General features: G+C 38.0%; 1 protein-coding gene across 8 annotated transcripts in view; it reads left to right on the top strand.

Moving 5' to 3' along the window:
- ANKRD28 (ankyrin repeat domain 28) overlaps positions 1-22,795 on the top strand; it is a 216,346-nt gene that overhangs the window by 75,120 nt on the left and 118,431 nt on the right. For 2 of the 8 annotated variants that reach the window (XM_061425045.1, XM_061425064.1), the window contains exon 2: positions 16,343-16,426. In XM_061425045.1, coding sequence (XP_061281029.1) covers positions 16,343-16,426 — 84 coding nt within the window. Of the gene's footprint in view, positions 1-13,213; positions 13,688-13,711; positions 15,225-16,340; positions 16,427-22,795 lie in introns of those variants that run through there. The other 6 variants (XM_061425081.1, XM_061425038.1, XM_061425028.1 and 3 more) reach the window with 6 other exon arrangements.

Genomic DNA, 22,795 nt, shown 5'->3' with positions numbered 1-22,795 from the left:
ATGTGGAATATTAATATATGTGAAGAGGCCTCTGAATAAAGAAAACGGCACCTATAAAGTTCATGTAGTTTGTTTCATAAGAAAGTATGTTATTGTCTTCAAGCCAAGATTTGTACCATGATAAAATTAGATGTTTTTATGTTTTGAGATAAGAGACAAAGAAAAAAGAAAGAACTGGTGAGCTATTCAAATTAAGACAGAAATATTTAGGAAATATCAGCTAAGGCAGTTATCTCCTGAGGTGTTTATTTTACTGTAGAACAGTGCATATTAGCATCAGTGACTCTGAGCTGCCATAAAAATCTAAACTATGATCTTTGTCTTTAGACAGTCATGTAGATAGCATATTGAAGTTGGTTCTTATAGATTGAAGTCAGTGTTGTACAACCTGATTGTCACCAGCCAAATGGCTGGTCAGTGTAACTGAGGAACTAAATTCTTAATTGTGTTTAATTGTCTTAGTTATTGGAAAACTTTTAAGTATGCTTGGAACAACTTGAGCACATATTGTAAACTTACGCGATCTGAATAGAGAGTAGTTATTTCCAATGACAATTTGCTGTTTTCATTGAGGTAGGCTTTAACTCTAAACTCTACAGGAAATTTTAAAGACAGTTTTAATAGTAAGGTATCTGATAACTATATTGACTACAAGTTAATGCAGTGTTTTGGATATTCGATAACACAGAGTATTATAATTAATTTTACGTGCCTCACCATTTTAGGATGTGTTTGCTTGAAAATTTTAATTTACGTATGTGGCTCACTTTATATTTCTAGTAGATGGCACTTACCTACATGTTGGGTAGCTGACTGCTGTTCTTGCATTATAAATAGTTTTAGCCTGAAATAGTTTTAGTGTTTCAACATGTTTTTCTCTGAAATATGATGAAGAATGAGTTTTGATATTAAATGTTCTAGCTAGAAGACTGTTGGTTTCTTTGAGAAGGCACCTTTCTGGTAAATTAAAGGAGGAAAAATTATCAACACTGAAATTTATTTAGGTTGGTAAAAAAGTAATTGCCATTTCAGACTGTGAATTTAAATGATCATCATTTCAGTTCAGTTCAGTCGCTCAGTCGTGTCCGACTCTTTGCGACCCCATGAATCACAGCACACCAGGCCTCCCTGTCCATCACCAACTCCCGGAGTTCACTCAGACTCACGTCCAACGAGTCAGTGATGCCATCCAGCCATCTCATCCTCTGTCGTCCCCTTCTCCTCCTGCCCCCAGTCCCTCCCAGCATCAGGGTCTTTTCCAGTGAGTCAAGTCTTCGCATGAGGTGGCCAAAGTACTGGAGTTTCAGCTTTAGCATCATTCCTTCCAAAGAAATCCCAGGGCTGATCTCCTTCAGAATGGACTGGTTGCATCTCCTTGCAGTCCAAGGGACTCTCAACAGTCTTCTCCAACACCACAGTACAAAAGCATCAATTCTTCAGCGCTCAGCCTTCTTCACAGTCCAACTCTCACATCCATACATGACCACAGGAAAAACCATAGCCTTGACTAGACGAACCTTTGTTAGCAAAGTAATGTTTCTGCTTTTGAATATGCTGTCTAGGTTGGTCATAACTTTCCTTCCAAGGAGTAAGTGTCTTTTAATTTCATGGCTGCAGTCACCATCTGCAGTGATTTTGGAGCCCAAAAAAGAAAGTCTGACACTGTTTCCACTGTTTCCCCATCTATTTGCCATGAAGTGATGGGACTGGATGCCATGATCTTAGTTTTCTGAATGTTGAGCTTTAAGCCAACTTTTTCACTCTCCACTTTCACTTTCATCAAGAGGCTTTTTAGTTCCTCTTCTCTTTCTGCCATAAGGGTGGTCATATCTGCATATCTGAGGTTATTGATATTTCTCCCGGCAATCTTGATTCCAGCTTGTGTTTCTTTCAGTCCAGCGTTTCTCATGATGTACTCTGCATAGAAGTTAAATAAGCAGGGTGACAATATACAGCCTTGACGTACTCCTTTTCCTATTTGGAACCAGTCTGTTGTTCCATGTCCAGTTCTAACTGTTGCTTCCTGACCTGCATACAAATTTCTCAAGAGGCAGATCAGGTGGTCTGGTATTCCCATCTCTTTCGGAATTTTCCACAGTTATTGTGATCCACACAGTCAAAGGCTTTGGCATAGTCAATAAAGCAGAAATAGATGTTTTTCTGGAACATACCTAGGCTCAAATTCATCTTTATTAATCAAAATAAGAAGCACTACAATCAACACATTTTTGTCAATGATTTTTTTTTCCTTTAGCATAAAAATCGGTGCCTCATGATTCAGCGAACTCTTGGAAAGAATTATATGTTTCCTGCTGGCTGTGGAAGCATTTTCCCTGCAAAAAGTTGTTGAGATGCCGGAAGAAGTGGTAGGTAGTTGGTGAGAAGTCAGGTGAATATGGCAGACGAGGCAAACTTCGTAGCCCAATTCGTTCAACTTCTGAAGTATTGGTATGCGACATGCATCCATCTGGCCATTGTTGTGAAGAATTGAGCTGTTTCTGTTGACCAGTGCGGGCTGCAGCTGTTGCAGTTTTTGATGCATCTCATTAATTTGCTGAGCATGCTTTTCAGATGTCATGGTTTTGCTGGGATTCAGAAAGCTGTAGTGGATCAGACGGGCAGCAGACCACCAAACAGTGACTGTGACCTCTTTTTGGGGCAAATTTGTCTTTGTACTGAGCTGGTCATGACCGGTTGTCATATAAAATGTACTTCTGGTCGCATATCACAATCTGATCAAGAAATGGTTCACTGTTATGTAGAATAAGAGGAGATGATATTTCAAAACGATTTTTCTGCCCGAGGCACGAATCCCATGAGGAGCCTGGTGGGCTAGTGTCCTTTGGATTTCAATGAGTCGGACACAACTGAAGTGACTTAGCACACAGCACGTGAGGCATTCACTTTGAGCTTTTTCACCTTTCCAGTTTGCTTCAAATGTCGAACAACCGTAGAATGATCAGCGTTGAGGCTCTTCAGCAGCTTCTCCTGTAGTTACAAGAGGATCAGCTTTGATGATCCTCTCTGTTGGTTGTTGTCAGCTTCTGATGGCCTGCCCCTGCACTCCTCATCTTCAAGGCTCTCGTCTCCTTTGCAAAGCTTCTTGAACCACTGCCGCACCATACATCTGTTAGCAGTTCCTGGCAGATGAATTGTTGTGAGTTGTCTCTGCTGCTTTACAACCCATTTTGAACTCCAGTAAGAAAATTGCTCAAATTTACTTTTTGTGTAACATTATTTCCCTAGTCTAAAATAAATATAAAATAAATAGCAAGTAATAAGTCATGAGCAAAAAAACATAAAGTGAGAAATGTGCATTAAAATGACATATAACATAACCACGTTTATTTATTTAAGAATGTATTCTGGTATCAAATGGCAAAGTTCAGCAGTGCAAAGCCAGTCACTTTTGCGCCAACCTAATACATAGCTTTATGAAGGACAGCAGTTTTTTTAAGAAAGTGGGCAGTTAGAATGTATCTTTATATACCAATTACAGTTCATAAGTTTATATACTGTACTCCTTACCAGTGACTGCATTAGTGACAGGTATAGTCTATACCTCTTACTTAAGTCTTCTATATATATTGCTTTTTACTATCTTGCGTTCTTACCTTGTACATGTTAATTTTTTTCATGTATGATGTAGTACCTCATTTAGGCCGCAGGAGGTCTTTTTTCCTCCAACTTTATTTATGTATAATTGACAAGTAAAGACTGTGTTTGTTTAAGGTTTATGACATGACAATAAAATATACATTATGAAATGGTTACTACAGTCAAGCTGAACATGTTAACTAGCAAGTCTCATTTCATATAGTTATCTGTTTTTTTGCTTTTGTGATAACACAAGATCTACTCTCAGCAAATTCAAAGCTTTCATACAGTAGTTAATTATCATCACCGTGCTGTATGTTCAGTTCAGTTTAGTCGCTCAGTCGTGTCCGACTCTTTGCAACCCCATGAATCGCAGCACGCCAGGCCTCCCTGTCCATCACCAACTCCCGGAGTTCACTCAAACTCACATCCATCAAGTCGGTGATGCCATCCAGCCATCTCATCCTCTGCCGTCCCCTTCTCCTCCTGTCCCTAATCCCTCCCAGCATCAAAGTCTTTTCCCATGAGTCAAGTCTTCGCATGAGGTGACCAAAGTACTGGAGTTTCAGCTTTAGCATCATTCCTTCCAAAAGAAATCCCAGGGCTGATCTCCTTCAGAATGGACTGGTTGCATCTCCTTGCAGTCCAAGGGACTCTCAAGAGTCTTCTCCAACACCACAGTTCAAAAGCATCAATTCTTCAGTGCTCAGCTTTCTTCACAGTCCAACTCTCACATCCATACATGACTACAGGAAAAACCATAGCCTTGACTAGACGGACCTTTGTTAGCAAAGTAATGTCTCTGCTTTTGAATATGCTACCTAGGTTGGTCATAACTTTCCTTCCAAGGAGTAAGCTGTATGTTAGATCCCCAGAATTTATTCACCTTATAACTGAAGGTTTGTACCTTTAGATTACCAACATCATTTCCTCCATTCTACCCTCCGCTTCTATGAGTTCAGCTTTTTAAGATTTCACGTATAAATGGAATCACAGTATTTTTCTGTGTCTGGCTTATTTCACTCATCGTAATATCCTTCCAATTCATCCATGTTGTTGGAAATGGCACAGTTTCCTTCATTTTTACAGCTGAATACTATTCCATTGCATGCACATATACTGTATTTTATTGATCCATTCATCTGTCAGTAGACACTTAGACTGTTTCCATTTCTTGGCTTTGTGAATAACGGTGCAGTGAGCACAGGAGTATGATACACTCTGCATTGTATCTGCATTGGTAGAGATAACTCTTTGAGATACTGGCTTAATTTCCCTTGAATGTGTACGTAGAAGTGAGATCATGGGATCTTGTGGTAGTTTTATATTTAATTTTTTCAGGAACCTCCCTCTGGTTTTCATACTAGCTGTTCCAGTCTACATTCCCACCAACAGTGTACAAAGGGTTTCCTTTTCCCCGTGTTCTCACCAACACTTGTCTCATCTTTATGGTACTAGCTGTCCTAACAGGTGTGAAATGAAATCTCATTTTGGTTTTGCTTTGAATAACCCTAGTTATTAATGATGTTGAACATCTTATGTTGTGTACATGAGAACATCATGTACCCATTGGTCATTTATATGTTTTCTTTAGAAAAATATGTACTTTAAAAAAAGAAGGAGAAAAATACCTACATGGGTCTTTTGTCCATTTTAAAAATCAGGTTATTTGGTTTTTGTTTTTTTGTGGGGTTTTGTTTGTTTGTTTTGCTGTTGAGTTGCATGAGTTCCTTGTATATCTTGCATGTTAACCCCTTAACAGATACATGGACTGCAAATATTTCCTCCCATTACATAGGTTGTCTTTTCAATTTGTTGGTGGTCTCCTTTGCTGTCTCGAAGCGTCTTAGTTTGGTGCAGTCCCACTTGTTTATATTTGCTTTTGTTGTCTGTGTTTTGGGTATCGTATCCAAAAAATCACTAGGTTGTTTGAGGTCTTTGAAGGTGATGATGATATATGACATTTTGTGATCCTTTGGTGTGGTATAGAGAGTGGGGTGGAAATATTAATATTTAGGTATTTGTTGAATTATTTGGTATTGTTATTTCAGTGACTGCTTTAGGAATAAAGTATTCTTGCCAAAAGGTTTTTAGATTATTTCAATGTACTGGACTTTGAGAAGGATTGAACCAAATCTTAGCATTCTTTAGGAATGTTTTTATACCCACCTAGAATTAGGCTGAGTGACTTCACTTTCACTTTTCACTCTCATGCTTTGGAGAAGGAAATGGCAACCCACTCCAGTGTTCTTGCCTGGAGAATCCCAGGGACAGAAGAGCCTGGTAGGCTACCATCTCTGGGGTCGCACAGAGTCGGACACGACTGAAGCGACTTAGCAGCAGCAGCAGCAGCAGAATTAGGCTGCTTTGGGATTGCTAACACTTCATTTTCAAATCATGAAAGTGTATACTAAGAGACTTTGGATTAATATTTGAAACCAACTGAGAGCTTGAAGGAACTATAGATAAGATAAAACAAATCATAGTCCCCATTTTATAAATTCAGACCTAAACTGCTTGACCTCTAGCAAGCTCTAGTCTCCCAAGTCAGAAACCACCTGATTCCTCCCTCCTGCATCCAGTTTGTTAGCATGGCCAGTAAGTCCCACTTCTAAAATGTATCTATCTGTCTCTCCATTTACATGCCCAGCACCCTAGATCAGATCACTCATCTTCTGGATCACTGCAGGGGTCTCCTAACTGGGTTTTGGCTTCCTTTCTTCTACTCCAGTCCTCTCTACACTGAAGCCACTTAATCTTTTTAAAGCAAACTATGATGATCTTTTTAAAGCAAACCTTGCTGTAAAAGTTTTAATAACTTTTCAGTCACTTAATCAAAACCACGAACTTTAGTTGTAAAGTTTGATAAAGAGTCCACCTGCTAAGTTTGATAAAGACCCCACATGCCTCTGAGCCACTCGGCCTGTGTGCCACAGCTGTTAAGCTTGCGCCCTGGAACCTGGGAGCCACACCTGCTGAGCCTTTGTGCCTCAGCTCCTGAAGCCCGAGCTCCCTGGAGCCCATACTCTGCAACAGGAGGAGGCACTGCAGTGAGAAGCCCACACACCACTAGAGAGTAGCCCCCCTCACTGCAACTGGAGAAAAGCCTGAGCAAATAAATAAAATTATTTTTTAAAAAACAAAGACTTTATAACTTGGTTTACCAAGCCCTGGGTAAGCTGAGTTTGCTGTTTCTCCAGCTGCGTCTGCCCTTGTCCCTCATGATTGCTCCTCCAACCACATGGGCCTTCCTTTAGATCCTTCCCTTCCAGAATTGCTTTCCTTCTACAGTTGGTCACAGTTTCTAGTTTTGTAATATTTATTTGTGGGTAAGCTTCATTAGAACACAGATTGACTTTTTATTCATAATTTTGTTTTCTTGACCTGGAAGAAAGCCCAGCACATAGTAGATGAGGAATAAATACAGATGGAGAGTCTCTGACTGACTGGATGTTATTGAGCCCCCATTTACAATATATAAATTGTATATACAATTGTATATTCAGTATATAAATTGTAAAATAGTACCCACGGATGGTGGTGGAGGATTCAGCAAGAATATGTGTAATAAGCATTTGTTTCATTTTCCCTCTGTTGATTCTTCTTTGCTTATACAGCGTAATATAGTGGGTTGTTCTTCAAGCTGTTTTCTGGTCACTTATTGTTTCTGTTAAATTTTTTGCGGCTTGTGTTTATAAGTTATTGTGTGTAAGTGATTGTTTCTGTTAAATTTGTTATGGCTAATGTTTATAGTGCATTTCATTTATTGAAAATATAAGTGGCTATAACGTGTACTGGAGTATGAATGGTAGAAGAGCAGGGCTGGACAGGTATAATTGGTGATTAAAGAAAGAATAAGAATCTCATTTGGAGTTAGGTTCAGCTCCATGTGAAAAGAGACTGAGAATCACAGTGACTTAAAACAAGGCAGAACTATTTTTCTCTAACATAAAAGTCAGGAAGTAAGCGGACTTCCCTGGTGGCTCAGACAGTAAAGAATCTGTCTGCAGTGCAGAGCACCCAGGTTTGATCCCGGACCAGGAAGATTCCCTGGAGAAGAATTAGATATCCACTCCAGTATTCTTGCCTGGAGAATTCCATGGAAAGAGGAGCCTGGTGGACTACAGTCCATGGGGTTGCTAAGAGTGGGATATGACTGAGCGACTAACACTTCCACTTTTCAGAAAGTAGGCAGTCCAGGACTTTTATGGCAGTTCTGTCCCACGGAGTCCTCAGGAACCCAGATCCCATTCAGCTTGCTTTTCCACTACGCTAGACTCTGGTCCTTATTTGGTTTAAGATGGTGGCCAATCTTTCATGTTCCAGGAAGCAGGATGGATATGTCATTTGTTCTTCTAGAAAGTTTTCTGGAAGCCACATGACACCTCTACTTAAAATACTTGTTAGAAGTTTGTCTTGTGGCTCCTCACTAAAGGGAAACTGGGAGGTATTGTCTTTGTCGTGTGAGTATACTTAACTGAAAACTTGTATGTTCTAGTTGAATGGAAAATGGCAAAAACGGGTGCAAAATGTGTTCTTTGCAAAGAATGCATTGGAAAAGACCCTGATTCTGGGAAGGATTGAAGGTAGGAGAAGGGAACAAGAGAAGATAAAATGGTTGGATGGCATCACCGACTTGATGGATATGAGCTTGAGCAAGCTCCAGGAGTTGGTGATAGACAGGGAAGTCTGGTGGGCTACAGTCCATGGGGTTGCAAAGAGTTGGACACGACTGAGCAACGGAACTGAATTTGTTAGCACTGTGAAGTATATAGTAATATTAAAGATAAAAGAGTTAATAGTTCATTATTTATCATTATACAGTACTGGTAGGTTGAAACCACTTGAGGTCTTCAGATAACATTGGCTATTTTAGAAGTATGATTGGGTAAACATTTAGAAAATTGGTTCAGTTCAGTTCAGTCGCTCAGTCATGTCCAACTCTTTGCGACCCCATGAACCGCAACATGCTGGGCATCCCTGTCCATCACCCAACTCACGGAGTTCACCCAAACTCATGTCCATCAAGTCGATGATGCCATCCAGCCATCTCATCCTCTGTTGACCCCTTCTCCTCCTGCGCCCAATCCCTCCCAGCATCAGGATCTTTTCAAATGAGTCAGCTCTTTGCATCAGATGGCCAAAATATTGGAGTTTCAGCTTCAACATCAGTCCTTCCAGTGGACACCCAGGACTGATCTCCTTTAGGGTGGACTGGTTGGATCTCCTTGCAGTCCAAGGGACTCTCAAGAGTCTTCTCCAGCACCACAGTTCCAAAGCATCAATTCTTCGGCTCTCAGCTTTCTTCACAGTCCAACTCTCACATCCACACATGACCACTGGAAAAACCATAGCCTTGACTAGACGGACCTTTGTTGACAAAGTAATGTCTCTGCTTTTTAATATGCTGTCTAGGTTGGTCATAACTTTCCTTCCAAGGAGCAAGCGTCTTTTTATTTCATAGTTTCCCCACTGTTTCCCCATCTATTTGCCATGAAGTGATGGGACTGGATGCCATGATCTTAGTTTTCTGAATGTTGAGCTTTAAGCCAGCTTTTCACTCTCCTCTTTCACTTTCATCAAGAAGCTTTTTAGTTCTTCACTTTCTGCCATAAGGGTGGTCATATCTGCATATCTGAGGTTATTGATATTTCTCCCGGCAATCTTGATTCCAGCTTGTGCTTCATCCAGCCCAGTGTTTCTCATGATGTACTCTGCATAGAAGTTAAATAAGCAGGGTGACAATATACAGCCTTGACGTACTCCTTTCCCTATTTGGAACTAGTCTGTTGTTCCATGTCCAGTTCTAACTGTTGCTTCCTGACCTGCATATAGGTTTCTCAAGAGGCAGGTCCCATCTCTTTCAGAATTTTCTGCAGGTTATTGTGATCCACACAGTCAAAGGCTTTGGCATAGTCAAGAAAGCAGAAATAGATGTTTTTGTGGAACTCTCTTGCTTTTTCGATGATCCAGTGGATGTTGGCAATTTGATCTCTGGTTCCTCTGCCTTTTCTAAAACCAGCTTGAACATCTGGAAGTTCCCGGTTCATGTTTTGCTGAAGCCTGACTTGGAGAATTTTGAGCATTACTTTACTAGTGTGTGAGATGAGCGCAATTGTGCAGTAGTTTGAGCATTCTTTGGCATTTTGTTTCTTTGGGATTGGAATGAAAACTGACCTTTTCCTAGCTGAGAAATACATTACAGATGGAGAATTAAATCTGATCTCTTTCAAGGATTTTGAATTCATCATTTAAAAAATATATAGTGCCAGTTTTGCAGTGGCTCTGCTAATCACATGGAAATCTGACCAGTAGCCTAGAGAGCAACTGTTTCTTTATTCTTTGCACCTCACCCCCGCCCCCAACCCTGCTTCCTCGTACCCTGCTTGCTTTTAAATCTGTTCACAGACTTTTTCCAAAGTATATGGACTGGGGAGGCATATAACTCAAGAGGATTGTTCAGGATCCTTGAACTGTGAAAACTGTTTCTGAAACATAATTTGAACCCACCATTTTTTACCACAAGCTTTTATTTTTTAATACTCAGACTAATTTGGTGCGGAGTAATCATTTGGCATACCCTCGATAAAATATTTTATTCTGTAATAATCAATCTGGAGTTTATAAATTTTTAAGAGATAAGATGAGCTTTGGGTTGACTGTTCAGAAAGGAAAAATCATTTGTATCAAGAAAAGAAATTCTGTTGTAACAATATGGGGAACCTAAAAATAATCTTCCAGGATGTTAAACTTTTTATCAGTAAAATGAGAATTTTGAGCCAGCTTTTCCATGAATTAACTCTGTGTGAAAAGTAGGGAGTAAGCTTTTGAGAGGATACATTTTAATCTAAAGAATGGAAGGATTATGAAGTTGTCATTGAAATTGTTGGCCTATTAAAAAGTTAATCTGATATGGCCTAAAAATTAAATGCCTCACGAAAAAAAAACAAAAACAAAAACATTTTCTTGCATTGTTCAACTGAAAACGGCAAAAACCCCATTGTTGAATTAAATCTGCAGTTATTGTCCATTTTTCCTCCTAGCCATTTTCTCCATTCCTGATTTCTTCAGTGGCTTCCCTTGATGGCTCAGCGATAGACTCCTCATGCCAGTGCAGCAGACCTGGGCGCCATCCCTGGGTCAGGAAGATGCCCAGGAAGAGGAAAGAACAACTCTCTCCAGTGTTCTTGTCCAGGATGGACAGAGGAGCCTAGTTGGGCTACAGTCCACAGGGTCGCTAAATGTCGGGACAGGACTTAGCAACTAAGCCACAGCAGTGTTTTCAGTACTCACTTACCCATGTCCTTTAAGATGTGAATGCCTTGAAATGAGGGGGCCTCTCATATTCAGTAGGAAATGTAAAACAGTGCTGTATGGCACTGTTAACATACAATGTTTCAGTAGTTTTTTTTATAAGTTAATGTATTATGGGCCAATACTTTTTATTCTTGCTCTTTCCCTAGGCTGTGAAATACAATGAATGTGGAGGAATACAAACACCTCTTGCCTAAGTTTATTGCTCTCTTCCCCAGTAACACTTGGTAAGCACTAGTCTGGTTACAGGAGTGTAAAGTTTCTAGCAGGCTCTCTAGAGGCCTGAAAAGGGTGGGGACTTAGTAACAGGATGGAATCTCCAGACCCCCAAACGGAATCACTTCCCCAGTAGGGGCAGGTTGTCAGTATCCAGGGTTTCACAAGGAATATCTTTTAACTATCCTAAGTATCTGTAATAATACTATTATCTTTATTTTAAACTTTACTCTTAATAACACCACAAAGTAGATTCTGTCAGCTCTTTAGTAGATACTGAAATGATTCACGGAAATGTTAAGTAACTTGCTCAAGGTCACACAGTTATGTTTCCTAGTAGGAAGCCGGATTAGATTAGTTTGGTTACAGAGCCTGTCTTCTCAATCAGTGTTCTGTTACAGTGTGTCTCCAAGGTGAACATCTCTGGAGATTATTATTCTCAGAAGTCTAAGTCTTAGACTCAAGGACTAAAGCAGCTTGCTCAAAGACACAGCTTTGTCTTGGGATCTGAACTCCAGGCAGGCTGACTGCCGAGCCGGTAGTTTGAACCGTCATCAGTATCATTGTTCTATATGCTGTCAGCTTACACGTTTAAGTTGCTCTCCCCCTAGAGGCACGGGATTCATTGTGCTGCACTTTAATACCCCCATGTTTACTGGTTGAAATACATGAATCCTGCCCCCACTGTCTTTTATATTTTTTCCACTCTATTCCTGAGTCTTGTGACATAATAGAATTTATTTCAGTGAAATTATTTACAGATGGAGATATTGGAGGAAACAATATGTATGTAGCATAGCCCCTACCTTCAAGGAGCTTGCTTTCTGTTTGGGAAAAACCAAAGTATAGAATTTGACCTAGAGCAAGAGAACAGGATGTACCTGCTTAGGTCTAAGCAGGTGAACTTATATACTGGAGACTTTAGAACAAGCTAAAATTGTCCGTATAAAAAGAGATTTTGTTTGGGGGGCAAGGCCCCCTGACAGTGACAGTATATTGTTACTATAGTGGTTTCATGCACGTCAGAATACTTGCATGTCTTTATTTTGACTTAAAACCATTTATATTTTTAAAAATAACTGAATTTTTAGCACACGTTAGTATTTTAGTACAGTTATGTTAGGGTTATAGGTTTTTTCTTAAATTGATAATGGGTTTTGTTGTTGAATTCTGGCTTTCTTGTTTATATTATGCTGGATTTTTTTCTTTTCTTTTTTTTTTTTTTTTAGTGTTCTGATAAATCAACTGACTTAAGTGTGTGAGGTAACATTAGCCCTGAAGTACCTATTTAAAAATAACTTGTTTGGGAATATTATTGCAATAAATAGTATGTTACTTTGTTACCTAAACTTTTCACAATCATTTAGATGATTTGTCTTCTAAGATCACTTTTACAGTCTGGTATTATAGATTACAGAACTCTTTGACGAGAGTGTATGCGTACAGTCAGTGGAAGCAGAGTAGATTAGAAAGAGCATGTGTTTACAATTAGGTACAGCTTTACTAATTTGCCAACTATGGATATAGTAATTTCTAAGTCTGTTTTTTCTCTTTACATATGGGAATGTAGCAGGGCCACTGTGAATATTAAATGAGAATGTAACATCTAGCACATCACAAATGTTCAGGAATATTATGTTTATTAATAAAAATGCTGGTTGACAGATGAAAACAAAGACTGAGGCAGAATCATAGTATTTTCTTGTCATTTTTCTGTGGGAAAATAATCCCGTCCTTAGTAAACCAAGAAATGGGGAGGAAACAGAGAAAGCCAACTATAAATTGGTTGTTTTTAACACTTATTTGTAGCTCCAGGATAATTACTTTTATAGGGAGGGAGAAGATTCTTTGCTTTGTGTTAACCCTTTACCACTACCAAGGACTTGAAACAATAGATATATGTAGCTACTCAACAGATTTTAAGGCTTTGTTCCACATCCAGATCGGAAGACAGTATTATTTCTTTTGTGAAATTCAAGTGATTAGTAGAATTTTACAATTAGAATTTCTCCAATATGGGATTTTCATTTTTCTCTTTCAAAACATGATTTGGTTGACTAAATTTAACAACTCAGAAATTGTTAGTAAATCTTAAATTTCTTTTGTTTAAACTTCTTTACATTCTTGAAAATAACATACATGTAAAAATGGTCTTGAGGAAATAGGAAGAAAACCGTGGGTTTATGGTATTTATGTTCTCATAAAATGCTCCTCCATGTCTAGTTCTCTTTTATGGGTTCACTGCAGACATTCTCACTGCAGCTGTCACTATAGGGTTAAACATTTGCTGTATTGTAACATACGAAAGCAGTTAAACTGTTTGGAATTGTTTACTTGCTAAAACCAGTGTTAGTCAGCAGAGGCAGTACACCAGATTTCCTTGTGGCTTTTAGTGGAAAATGGTAAAAGCGCACTCATTTTTCGGTTATAGAATTTTTTAGTTTGATCTGGATTAGTCACAGAACTGGCATGAACCTTCTAATTGTGAAGGCTGTCCAAACGCACTGTTTTTTTCTCCTGCTGGAGGAAGTCACATCCGGAGCAGTAGCTCAGCTCTCTGGTAAGTGAAACATGTGAGCATTACTAGGCATTTCACCCTGCGGTTCTGCAGTCCTTGCTCTTCAGACTGTTGCTCAGTTGGAATGCTTCTATGGGGCCGATCCTGAGGTTCTCTGTTTGTTAAGGACCTGCTACTCATTTGGAGGTGTCAGTGGCGGTTTGCAAGATCATATGAGGAACAGGAAAGCATCTGAAATCGACTGAAAAAGAAAACTGTAGCGGTTTTCACAGTGGAAGGAAACTATATTGGCACAGAGGCAGATGATTGAATAAAGTAGTTGGCTCAGAGAAGATGCACAGTCTGCTGTTTTTTCCTCTGAATGAAGACTCTTTGATGGAAGCTGCATTCATGTGGAGATCAAAGAAAACACTGGAATGATAAACTACTGGAGTTTTCTCCCTCTCTTTTTTAAAAATGAAAAGCCTGAAGCTGTAATTTGAGCTCAAATGCCTTCTAATTCCTTCGCAGCCTGCCTGTTCCATTAGGATTCTCCGCTAACACCGTTTCTGCTTGGTGCCTGTGCCCTTTTGCTGGAGCAGCCACAGACCACTGCCTGATGGAGGAAGAATGAACACTATGCTTTTCCTGTGCTGTCGATGGGAATAAAGCTAACTGTTTCTTCTCTTATATGGAATATCTGGATTAATCAAGCTGTATTCTAGTACCAAGAGTCTTATTGTCTCTTGTGGTCTGACTCATTGCATGTAAATGTACTGCAGCTTTGCTATTAATGCAGAGTGTTGTTTTTTTTTCTTTTTCAAACACAGAAAGAATTGTCAACCTCTGAGCAACATTTTGAGAGCTCTAGCTGTATTTTTATTTTTTTTTCTGGATAGTATCTATATTAAACCAGCGAAGCTGAAGAAGTGGAGACAAATTAGAAGTGGAAACCGAATAGTGAGATTTTATATTTTATTTTCAATGATAAGCAAGCCAGCTGCTGGTAACTATGACCTTGCAGGCAGGAGTGGGTATAGCTGTGATCGTCTGTCTCAGCACTTGCTCCTCGTCTTATTCTGTTGTGTGTGGTGCTATCACCCAGACAGTGATCTTTTTATGCAAGTGAATTTCTGTAAAACAGAGTAGTAATATGACTATCTTGGTAGCGGAAAAATAGTTTTAAATGAGCTTGTTCTGGATTCAGTTTTAGTTCTTGACATGTTGATGTGAAATTTCTTTTAAGTTTTACAGTAACCCGACAAAATAATAGAATTTGGGTTTGTTTTTTTTTTTAGGAAGTTATGTAGTTATAATTTTAAGCTTTAGTTTTTCTGATAGTACTTATTAACTTTAAAAACACCAGCTGTGCTTTTTAAAGGATGATACTAAGCGCTGTACAGAAGAGGAGGAAAAGCTACTTGTGCTCTTCCAACTGTGACTTTTATCACATAGCTTAGAATTCAGCTTTTTAAAAGAACGAATGAGTCGAGTGTGTATTGTTGTTTTGGAGGAGGTAGAAGATGAGTCTCCTGAATTCATTTGTAAATTGCCACAGGAAAATAAATCCCTACATTCTGCACCTTCGGGAAATGTATTGGTAAGATACGAGAGTTTATATGTTTACTATCTTTTATTGAACTAGCAGGGTAAATTTTATTTTTTAAGCATAAATGCAAGTTAATTTCCACTAGTTACATAAAAAACCCAAGTGAAAGCAATATAGGTGTGTGAGTGTGATGTAATATTACTTGTGTATAAATACACACATTTCCTATTTTCACTTTTTCAGATGTTTAGATAACATTTCAGACTTTATCTCTTAATCTGTTAAAATGAGTTTAAAAAATAATTTGAGGATAGTAGGCTACAGCACCCATGTTTCAGTTTTTACTTGTGGTTTTAGAAACTGATGTGGCAAGTATGAGGAACTGTGTGTTTTAGGAAAGTTGGCTGTTGCCAGCAGCACCGAGGCACAGCCTTCTCTGTAGTGAATTTTATATATGTACATGCAGGGCTGTTACAGAAAAAGAATCAGGCTTCATCTTTAATTTTATTTTTAAAGCTTTGTCAATTAACTTTTTGTTTGAGAGTATAATGTGATACCTTATCAGAGAGGCTATATCATTGATTAAGAACTTGTTATATTTAGACATGCATGTGTCTGCCTCTTCATGTTACTCAGATTTACAGTAATTTTTGGTCTTTGAATAGCAGTGATTTTCATCAGCTGTCAGGTTTTCTTTGGATTTTTATCTTTACACATGGAATGCTAACTCATGCAAATTATTCGGGTGCCCGAAACAGAGCTGCTCGAGGAGGCTTCCTCTGTGGGCTCCTTGTCAAATGCCTGTTTGACGAGCTGTGTCCTGCAAGTATGTGTTGAGATGTCTCACTTGTATTTATTTGGAAGATACTTTCTTTTTACCGTCTGTATAAAAAAAGGTTTCCACTCATATAAAATCTAATTATGGTTTTTATACTACCTAATTTTGGTCATATGGAATTGATTTTTTTTTAATTAGGCCTACTCTTTTTTCCAAAGAGGAATCTTGTACTTTCATATGATTTGACTTCGTGAAACTTAGTTTATGTCAAAAGCCAAGTGATTTTTGTTGTGATAGGGAAGAAAAATTTTAGTTTAAAAGTTATGTGGAAATAGCTTAAGAATCATCCATGTGGTGTGATTAATGTTTTTATTACTCTCTTGTATTTTAGCCCTCACTGGTGCAAGCTATATTTAATGGAGATCCTGATGAAGTTCGAGCACTAATATTTAAGAAAGAAGATGTTAACTTTCAGGTAAAACAGTTTCACTGATACCAGCCTTGAAAAGCGTACTTTGCTAGAGTTGATGATTTTTGTTAAAAGACCTAACACAATTCTGTAAGTTTGTCTAAGCAAAGGTAGAAAGGTCTTGAGGCAAAAAGGAAAGGACTGGATATGTATATTCAGGGTAATTACTAAAACCTAGGACAACTAGGAGTCAGTGAAGGATTTTTGTTCCCCCAACCTTTTACTTTGAAATTTTTCACAGAAAAGTTGAAGAACTTTTTGAATACCCATATAACCTCCATCATTGATAACATTTGCCGTATTTGCTTTCTCTCCAATATTTACACAAGTTATTTTTATACTACACATATATTTATTCTTTTTCTGAATCCCATTTGAAAGTAAGTTATAGACGTCATGACACTTCACTGTTAAATATTCAGATGATGATTCTTTTTTGTGAACTTAAAATAAGAGACATGTCTTAAATTTATAATATATCTAACTTGGTTCTGAGGTCAAATTTGCTTTCTGTAAGCAATCATGGTAAACATTATACACAAAGATGCATCTGTTTGGGTATCACAGTAAATAAAAACATTGTTTGAAAGTTCTTCAGACTTTCAAAGATACAGTGGAATAACATTCAGGACTGACAGGAGGGACAGTTTTGGAAAGAGTGGGTATGTAGATAATTCTGTGTATGTTTCTCCAGTGGCAAAACTTTTTAATTTACTAAGCTGAGGTGGGTGAAAATATATAATTAACTGTAATAAAATCAAAATTTTTACTGTATATATTTTTACTGGAAGTTAATGTTTTCAGTATCTTTTTCATACGTGATTCACTTCTCTAAAAGATGGAGAGTAGGGAGAAGTCGTGATTCATAAGGTCCCTATAGCAACAGCAAAACAGATGACCTGGAATTGATTGGCCAGTTCTAAGAAAGCCGTGTTCTGCCAGCTCATCTCCAGCTCTCATCTTTCCCCTGTTCTTTTGGATAGTGCTATCATGACCACTTGATGTTAAGTAGATATAAGAAGTATCTTATTTTTTAAGGTTGAATTAACTGAGTAAATTTGAATCATTAGTTAAAATGATTCATCCTTACATTCTAAAATGTAACCAAAATGCTGTCATTACATTTTTCCCTTAAGCATTGTGTTTAAGTTTATATTTACTGGAAACATTTACCTCATTCAGGATTTATTTTAAATGAAGTGCTGGTTACTTTATATAATTGGGGTGTCCTGGAGAGTATACTCAAGACAAAATAATTGTAGGGTATACGCTTAGGAGAAGGAGGAAAAGGCATTCTGTTCTATTTAACATACTGTTTTTTGTTTGTTTTAAACAGAACTAACAAATCTCATCTTATTGAGGAGGTTTGGTGTATAATCCTACTAACCATGGTTAATATGTCTATCATTATAAAGCCTCAATATAGCCAACTGCTTTTCTGCTATAATAATCAAATTATCTTAAATTTTAAAAGTTTTATGCTCAAAAGATTGTTTTTGAGAATCAGTTTATTCCACTGTGATAGCCTTAGAAACTGTTCTGGGTCTGTAGTGTGTGACCTCTTAACTTTTATGACTTTTCATCTTTGCTTTTCTCCTTATAGATTCCTTTCTTTGCTTACTTGTAAAATATTGTTTCTTAACATCTGCTAGCTTGATCGCTTGTCTGAAACATAGACCCACGCTTAGAACTAAAAGCTTGGTTAGTGTTTCAAATCAGTAGACCCTTCTTGAGGGTGATTTTGTCTTTAATGATTCATGGAGTTTTGACAGTTTTTTAATGGTTCCTTTCCTTTTGTGACTCTTGATAGTTGACAGTATTGTCATCATCATATTTGTTAAGTCTTTGGCCATTCTTCTAATTTAGGGTGGCAATTTTTTCCCCTTATTTTTATCCTCCATGATAAGGAATTGCATAGGATTTTAAGAGGCGAGTGTGTATGTTTGTAATAAAACTTACACTGTTCTATAATATAAAACCTACTCATTCTAGATAGGTAATAAAATATTTTTAAGCTTTATGTCAGTGCAACAGTGGTGTTTTCTAAAATAATTTATTCAAATGAGTATTTGAGAATGACATCTTTTTGAAACGTATATTTTTTAAAGTTATTTTTGTTCTTAGAGTGGGTATAAGAGTTCAGATTTGTCTCTATACTGTTAAATAAGCATTGTTATTAATTTAGGTTAGCTTCTTGAGTCATATCCTGAAGTATTGAATACTATGGACCACTAAATAGCATCTTTCTTAGTAACGTATCTGATTTTTAAAAAACTGATATAAAATATTATGCATTCATATACTTTGGTCTGAGAAGGAAGTATTTTATTATAGAAGCTACCTGAGATGATTTCACTAGAAAATATGGGAGTTTTCTTTTTGGAGACTTTGGCCCACAAGTGGTTGACTATCTGAGTAAATCCAGGAATTTGTTGCTTATACAGGAGTTTAGTCCAGAACAGGGTGTTTGGGGGTTGGTTAAGACAGTAATATCATGGCCCTGGATGAGCTTCTCTCTGAGACTCTTGGCTTTCTCCTCCTGGTAAAGAGATAACTGCTGCATCCTGCACTTAAGACAAACAACCAGAAAAACTGGAAAGGAAACTCTGTAAATTTCCTTTTTTTCTTCTTTAATCAAGCAAAAGCTCTTTTTCAGAATTGCTACAAAACTCCCTGAGATTCCTTGGTTACAAGCCCACTGTAAACCAGTCCACCAGCAGAGGTAGAATGGGATTAGCTTTTTGCTTAGATAAGTCATTGTTCATCACCAGGTTCATCCTGTGGCATGAGAATAGCAGCTTATCCTCAGTGATTATATTGAACTCTATCTGGAGAAAATCAGCATTTTCAGGAAGGAATAAAAGGAAATTGTTGTTTGGATAGGTAACCTAGTAGAAGATTTTTGATTGCCTAAAAACAGTTGAAATAGCAAACTTTTAGAAAAATAGGTCACTCAGATGTGGAAGAAGCACTGTATGCCAAATAGGTGAAAAAGTTAAAAAAAAAGTTCAAAGGAAGCTTGATATTCATAATTTAAAGAATTTAAGAAGGCTTTCTTATCTCTGCTTGCTGTTCTTTGGAACTCTGCATTCAGATGGGTGTATCTTTCCTTTCCTCTGTTGCTTTTTGCGTCTCTTCTCAAGTTGAACATTCTGCAGTGAACAATGCAAAGAAAGAGGGAAACAATAGAATGGGAAAGACTAGAGAACTCTCCAAGAAAATTTGAGATACCAAGGGAACACTTCATGCAAAGATGGGTACACTAAAGGACAGAAGCAGTATGGACCTAACAGAGGCAGAAAAGATTAAGAAGAGGTAGGAAGAATACACAGAAGAACTGTACAAAACAGATCTTAATGACCCGGATAACCAACATGGTGTGATCACTTGCCTAGAGCCAACCAAACATCTTGGAGTGCGAAGTCTAGTGGGCCTTAGGAAGCTCATCTACGAACAAAGCTAGTGGAGATGGTGGAATTCCAGCTGAGCCATTTCCAGTCCTAAAAGATGATGCTGTGAAAGTGCTGCACTCAATATGCCAGCAAATTTGGAAAACTTCGCAGTGGCCACAGAACTGGAAAAGGTCAGTTTTCATTCCAATCCCAAAGAAAGGCAATGCCAAAGACTGTTCAAACTACCACACAATTGCACTCATCTCACATGCTAGCAAGGTAATGCTCAAAATCCTTTAAGCTAGGTTTCAACAGTATGTGAACAAAAAACTTCCAGATGTACCAGCTGGATTTAGAAAAGGCAGGGGAACCAGAGATCAAATTGCCAACATCCGCTGGATCATAGAAAAAGCAAGAGGATTCCAGAAAAAACCTGTTTCATTGACTATGCTAAAGCCTTTGACTCTGTGGATCACAACAAACTGGAAAATTTTCTTAAAAGATGGAAATACCAGACCATCATACCTGCCTCCTATGAAATCTGTATGCAGATCAAGAAATAACAGTTAGAATTGGTCATGGAACAGTGAACTGGTTCAAAATTCGGAAAGGAGTACATGAAGGCTATATATCGTCACCCTGCTTGTTATGTGCCAAGTGCGGGGCTGGATGAAACGCAGGCTGGAATCAGGATCACCAGGAAAAATACCAGTAACCTCAGATATGCAGGTGACACTACCCTAATGGCAGAAAGTGAAGAGAAAGTAAAGAGCCTCTTGATGAAAGTGAAAGAGGAGAGTGAAAAGCTGGCTGAAAACTCGAAAAAACGAAGATCATTGCATCTGGTCCCATCCCTTTCATGGCAAATAGATGGGGAAACAGTGGAAACAGTGTCAGACTTTATTTTTGGGGGCTCCAAAATCACTGCAGATGGTGACTGCAGCCATGAAATTAAAAGACGCTTGCTCCTTAAAAGAAAAGCTATGGCAAACCTAGACAGCATATTAAAAAGCAGAGTCATCACTTTGCTGACAAAGGTCGGTTTGGTTCTTCCATTAGTGATGTACATATGTGAGAGTTGGACCATAAAGAAGGCTGAGCACTGAAGAATTGATGCTTTTGAACTGTAGTGCTGGAGAAGACTCTTGACAGTCCCTTGGACAGCAAGGAGATCCAACCAGTCCATCCTAAAGGAAATCAACCCTGAATATTCACTGGAAGGACTGATGCTGAAGCTGAAGCTTCAGCACTCTGAACAGGCCAGCTGATGCAAAGAGCTGATGCATTGGAAAAGACCTTAATGCTGGAAAGATTGAGGGCAGAAGGAGAAAGGGGTGACAGAGGATGAGATGGTTGGGTGGCATATTGACTCAATGGCTGTAAGTTTGAGCAAACTGGGAGACAATGAAGGACAGGGAAGCCTGGTGTGCTGCAATCCATGGGGTCGCAAAGAGTTGAATATGACTGAACAACTGAACAGCAACAATGTAAAGAACAGTTTACAAGATATTTGAACAGGAATATAATTTGAAAGGTTTAAGTGCTTCTTAGACATTATTGTGAAAGTGAAAGTTGCTCAGTTGTGTCTGACTCTTTGTGCCCTCATAGACTATATAGTCCATGGAATTCTCCAGGCCAGAATATTGGAGTGGGTAGCCTTTCCTCTTCTCCAGGGGATCATCCCAACCCAGGAATCAAACCCAGGTCTCCCTCATTGCAGGCAGACTTTACGAGCTGAGCCACAAATCCATTTTACTCTTTAGGACTTGCTTTTGTTGTAAAATGTGTAGGTTTACATTAATGGCCCTCATGGTTTTTTTCACACCCTAAACTTGCAAGGCACTAAAAATGTCAGACGAATGATCTCCTGCTTTTGTCCAGAAGTTTTCATTTGTGTTTTCAGTTTTATATGGCAATAATAATAATACCTTTCCCTAGTATTATCAAAATTTAATGCCATATTATGGAGCCCAAATAATTTGAAATATTAATTACATGTTTCAGAGAAAAGGTATGACTTTATTAGAAAATTTTCCACAAGCAGGAATTGTTTGTTTCTATCCAGAGTGATATAAATTGGTGTTAATTATTGAGTTTGTATTTCAGAGGCAGCAGTGTGCCTAAACCTTTTTATGGTTACTTGCTGTAACTCACACAACAATCTTGTAAAGTTGGTAGGTTGACATTTCCATCCCAGCAATAGGTGACAAAAATAAAACTCAGAAAGTGTTTAGCAGAACAGAATTTGAACCTATGTAGATTTGACAGAACCTGGGGAAGTTAAAAAGTAAATTCGAGATGTTTGTTTCTTTTGCCAAATAGTGCCATAAAACAGTAATGGTTTAAAAAAAAATGGATTTCTTTCCCCCTAAAAGTTAACATCCACATTCTGTATGCAAATATAATCCTAAATTTCATAATCAAATACTGGTAAATTTTAGCATTGCAAATAAGTGAATAAACAAGCCTCCCTTAGTGCCATAGTTTTGGGCTGGATAAAAATGTCATTCAAAGTAGTATCAAACCAGGGGTAATTATAATCCAGCCAACAGTGCTTTCAGTGTTTAAATCAGAGGAAGTCTTAGATTATGAATTCTGTGACTGTGACCCTTTTTAAACTCAGAAGAGTTGATTTAAGAACTAGTCAGTAGATCTTGCCTGTATCATATAAGCTTGATAATTTTGAAAATGCTACCTTGTATATTTTGCATATTGGTTTCTAAATTTAGATGTACTTTTTTATTGAAAATTTTTTAGAATTGATTTTGCCAAAGTAGTCTTAAAAATACTGACGTCTGTTAAGCTTTCAAAAATACTTTCTGGGATCATGGAAATGAGGTTGCTTTACTCTCTCAGATGAAGTTGTTTGGCAAATACATACATGTGCATATATGTGTGTGTGTACATCACACGAGCAGGTCATTTGTTTTCAGTATTATTGTAATAAGATTGTTGGCAGTTCACACAAAGTAGTAAACCATAA

Source organism: Bos javanicus, chromosome 1 (genome assembly GCF_032452875.1).
Source record: "Bos javanicus breed banteng chromosome 1, ARS-OSU_banteng_1.0, whole genome shotgun sequence".
NCBI lineage: Eukaryota > Metazoa > Chordata > Mammalia > Artiodactyla > Bovidae > Bos > Bos javanicus.
This window is presented reverse-complemented; position numbering and strand designations above follow the sequence as displayed.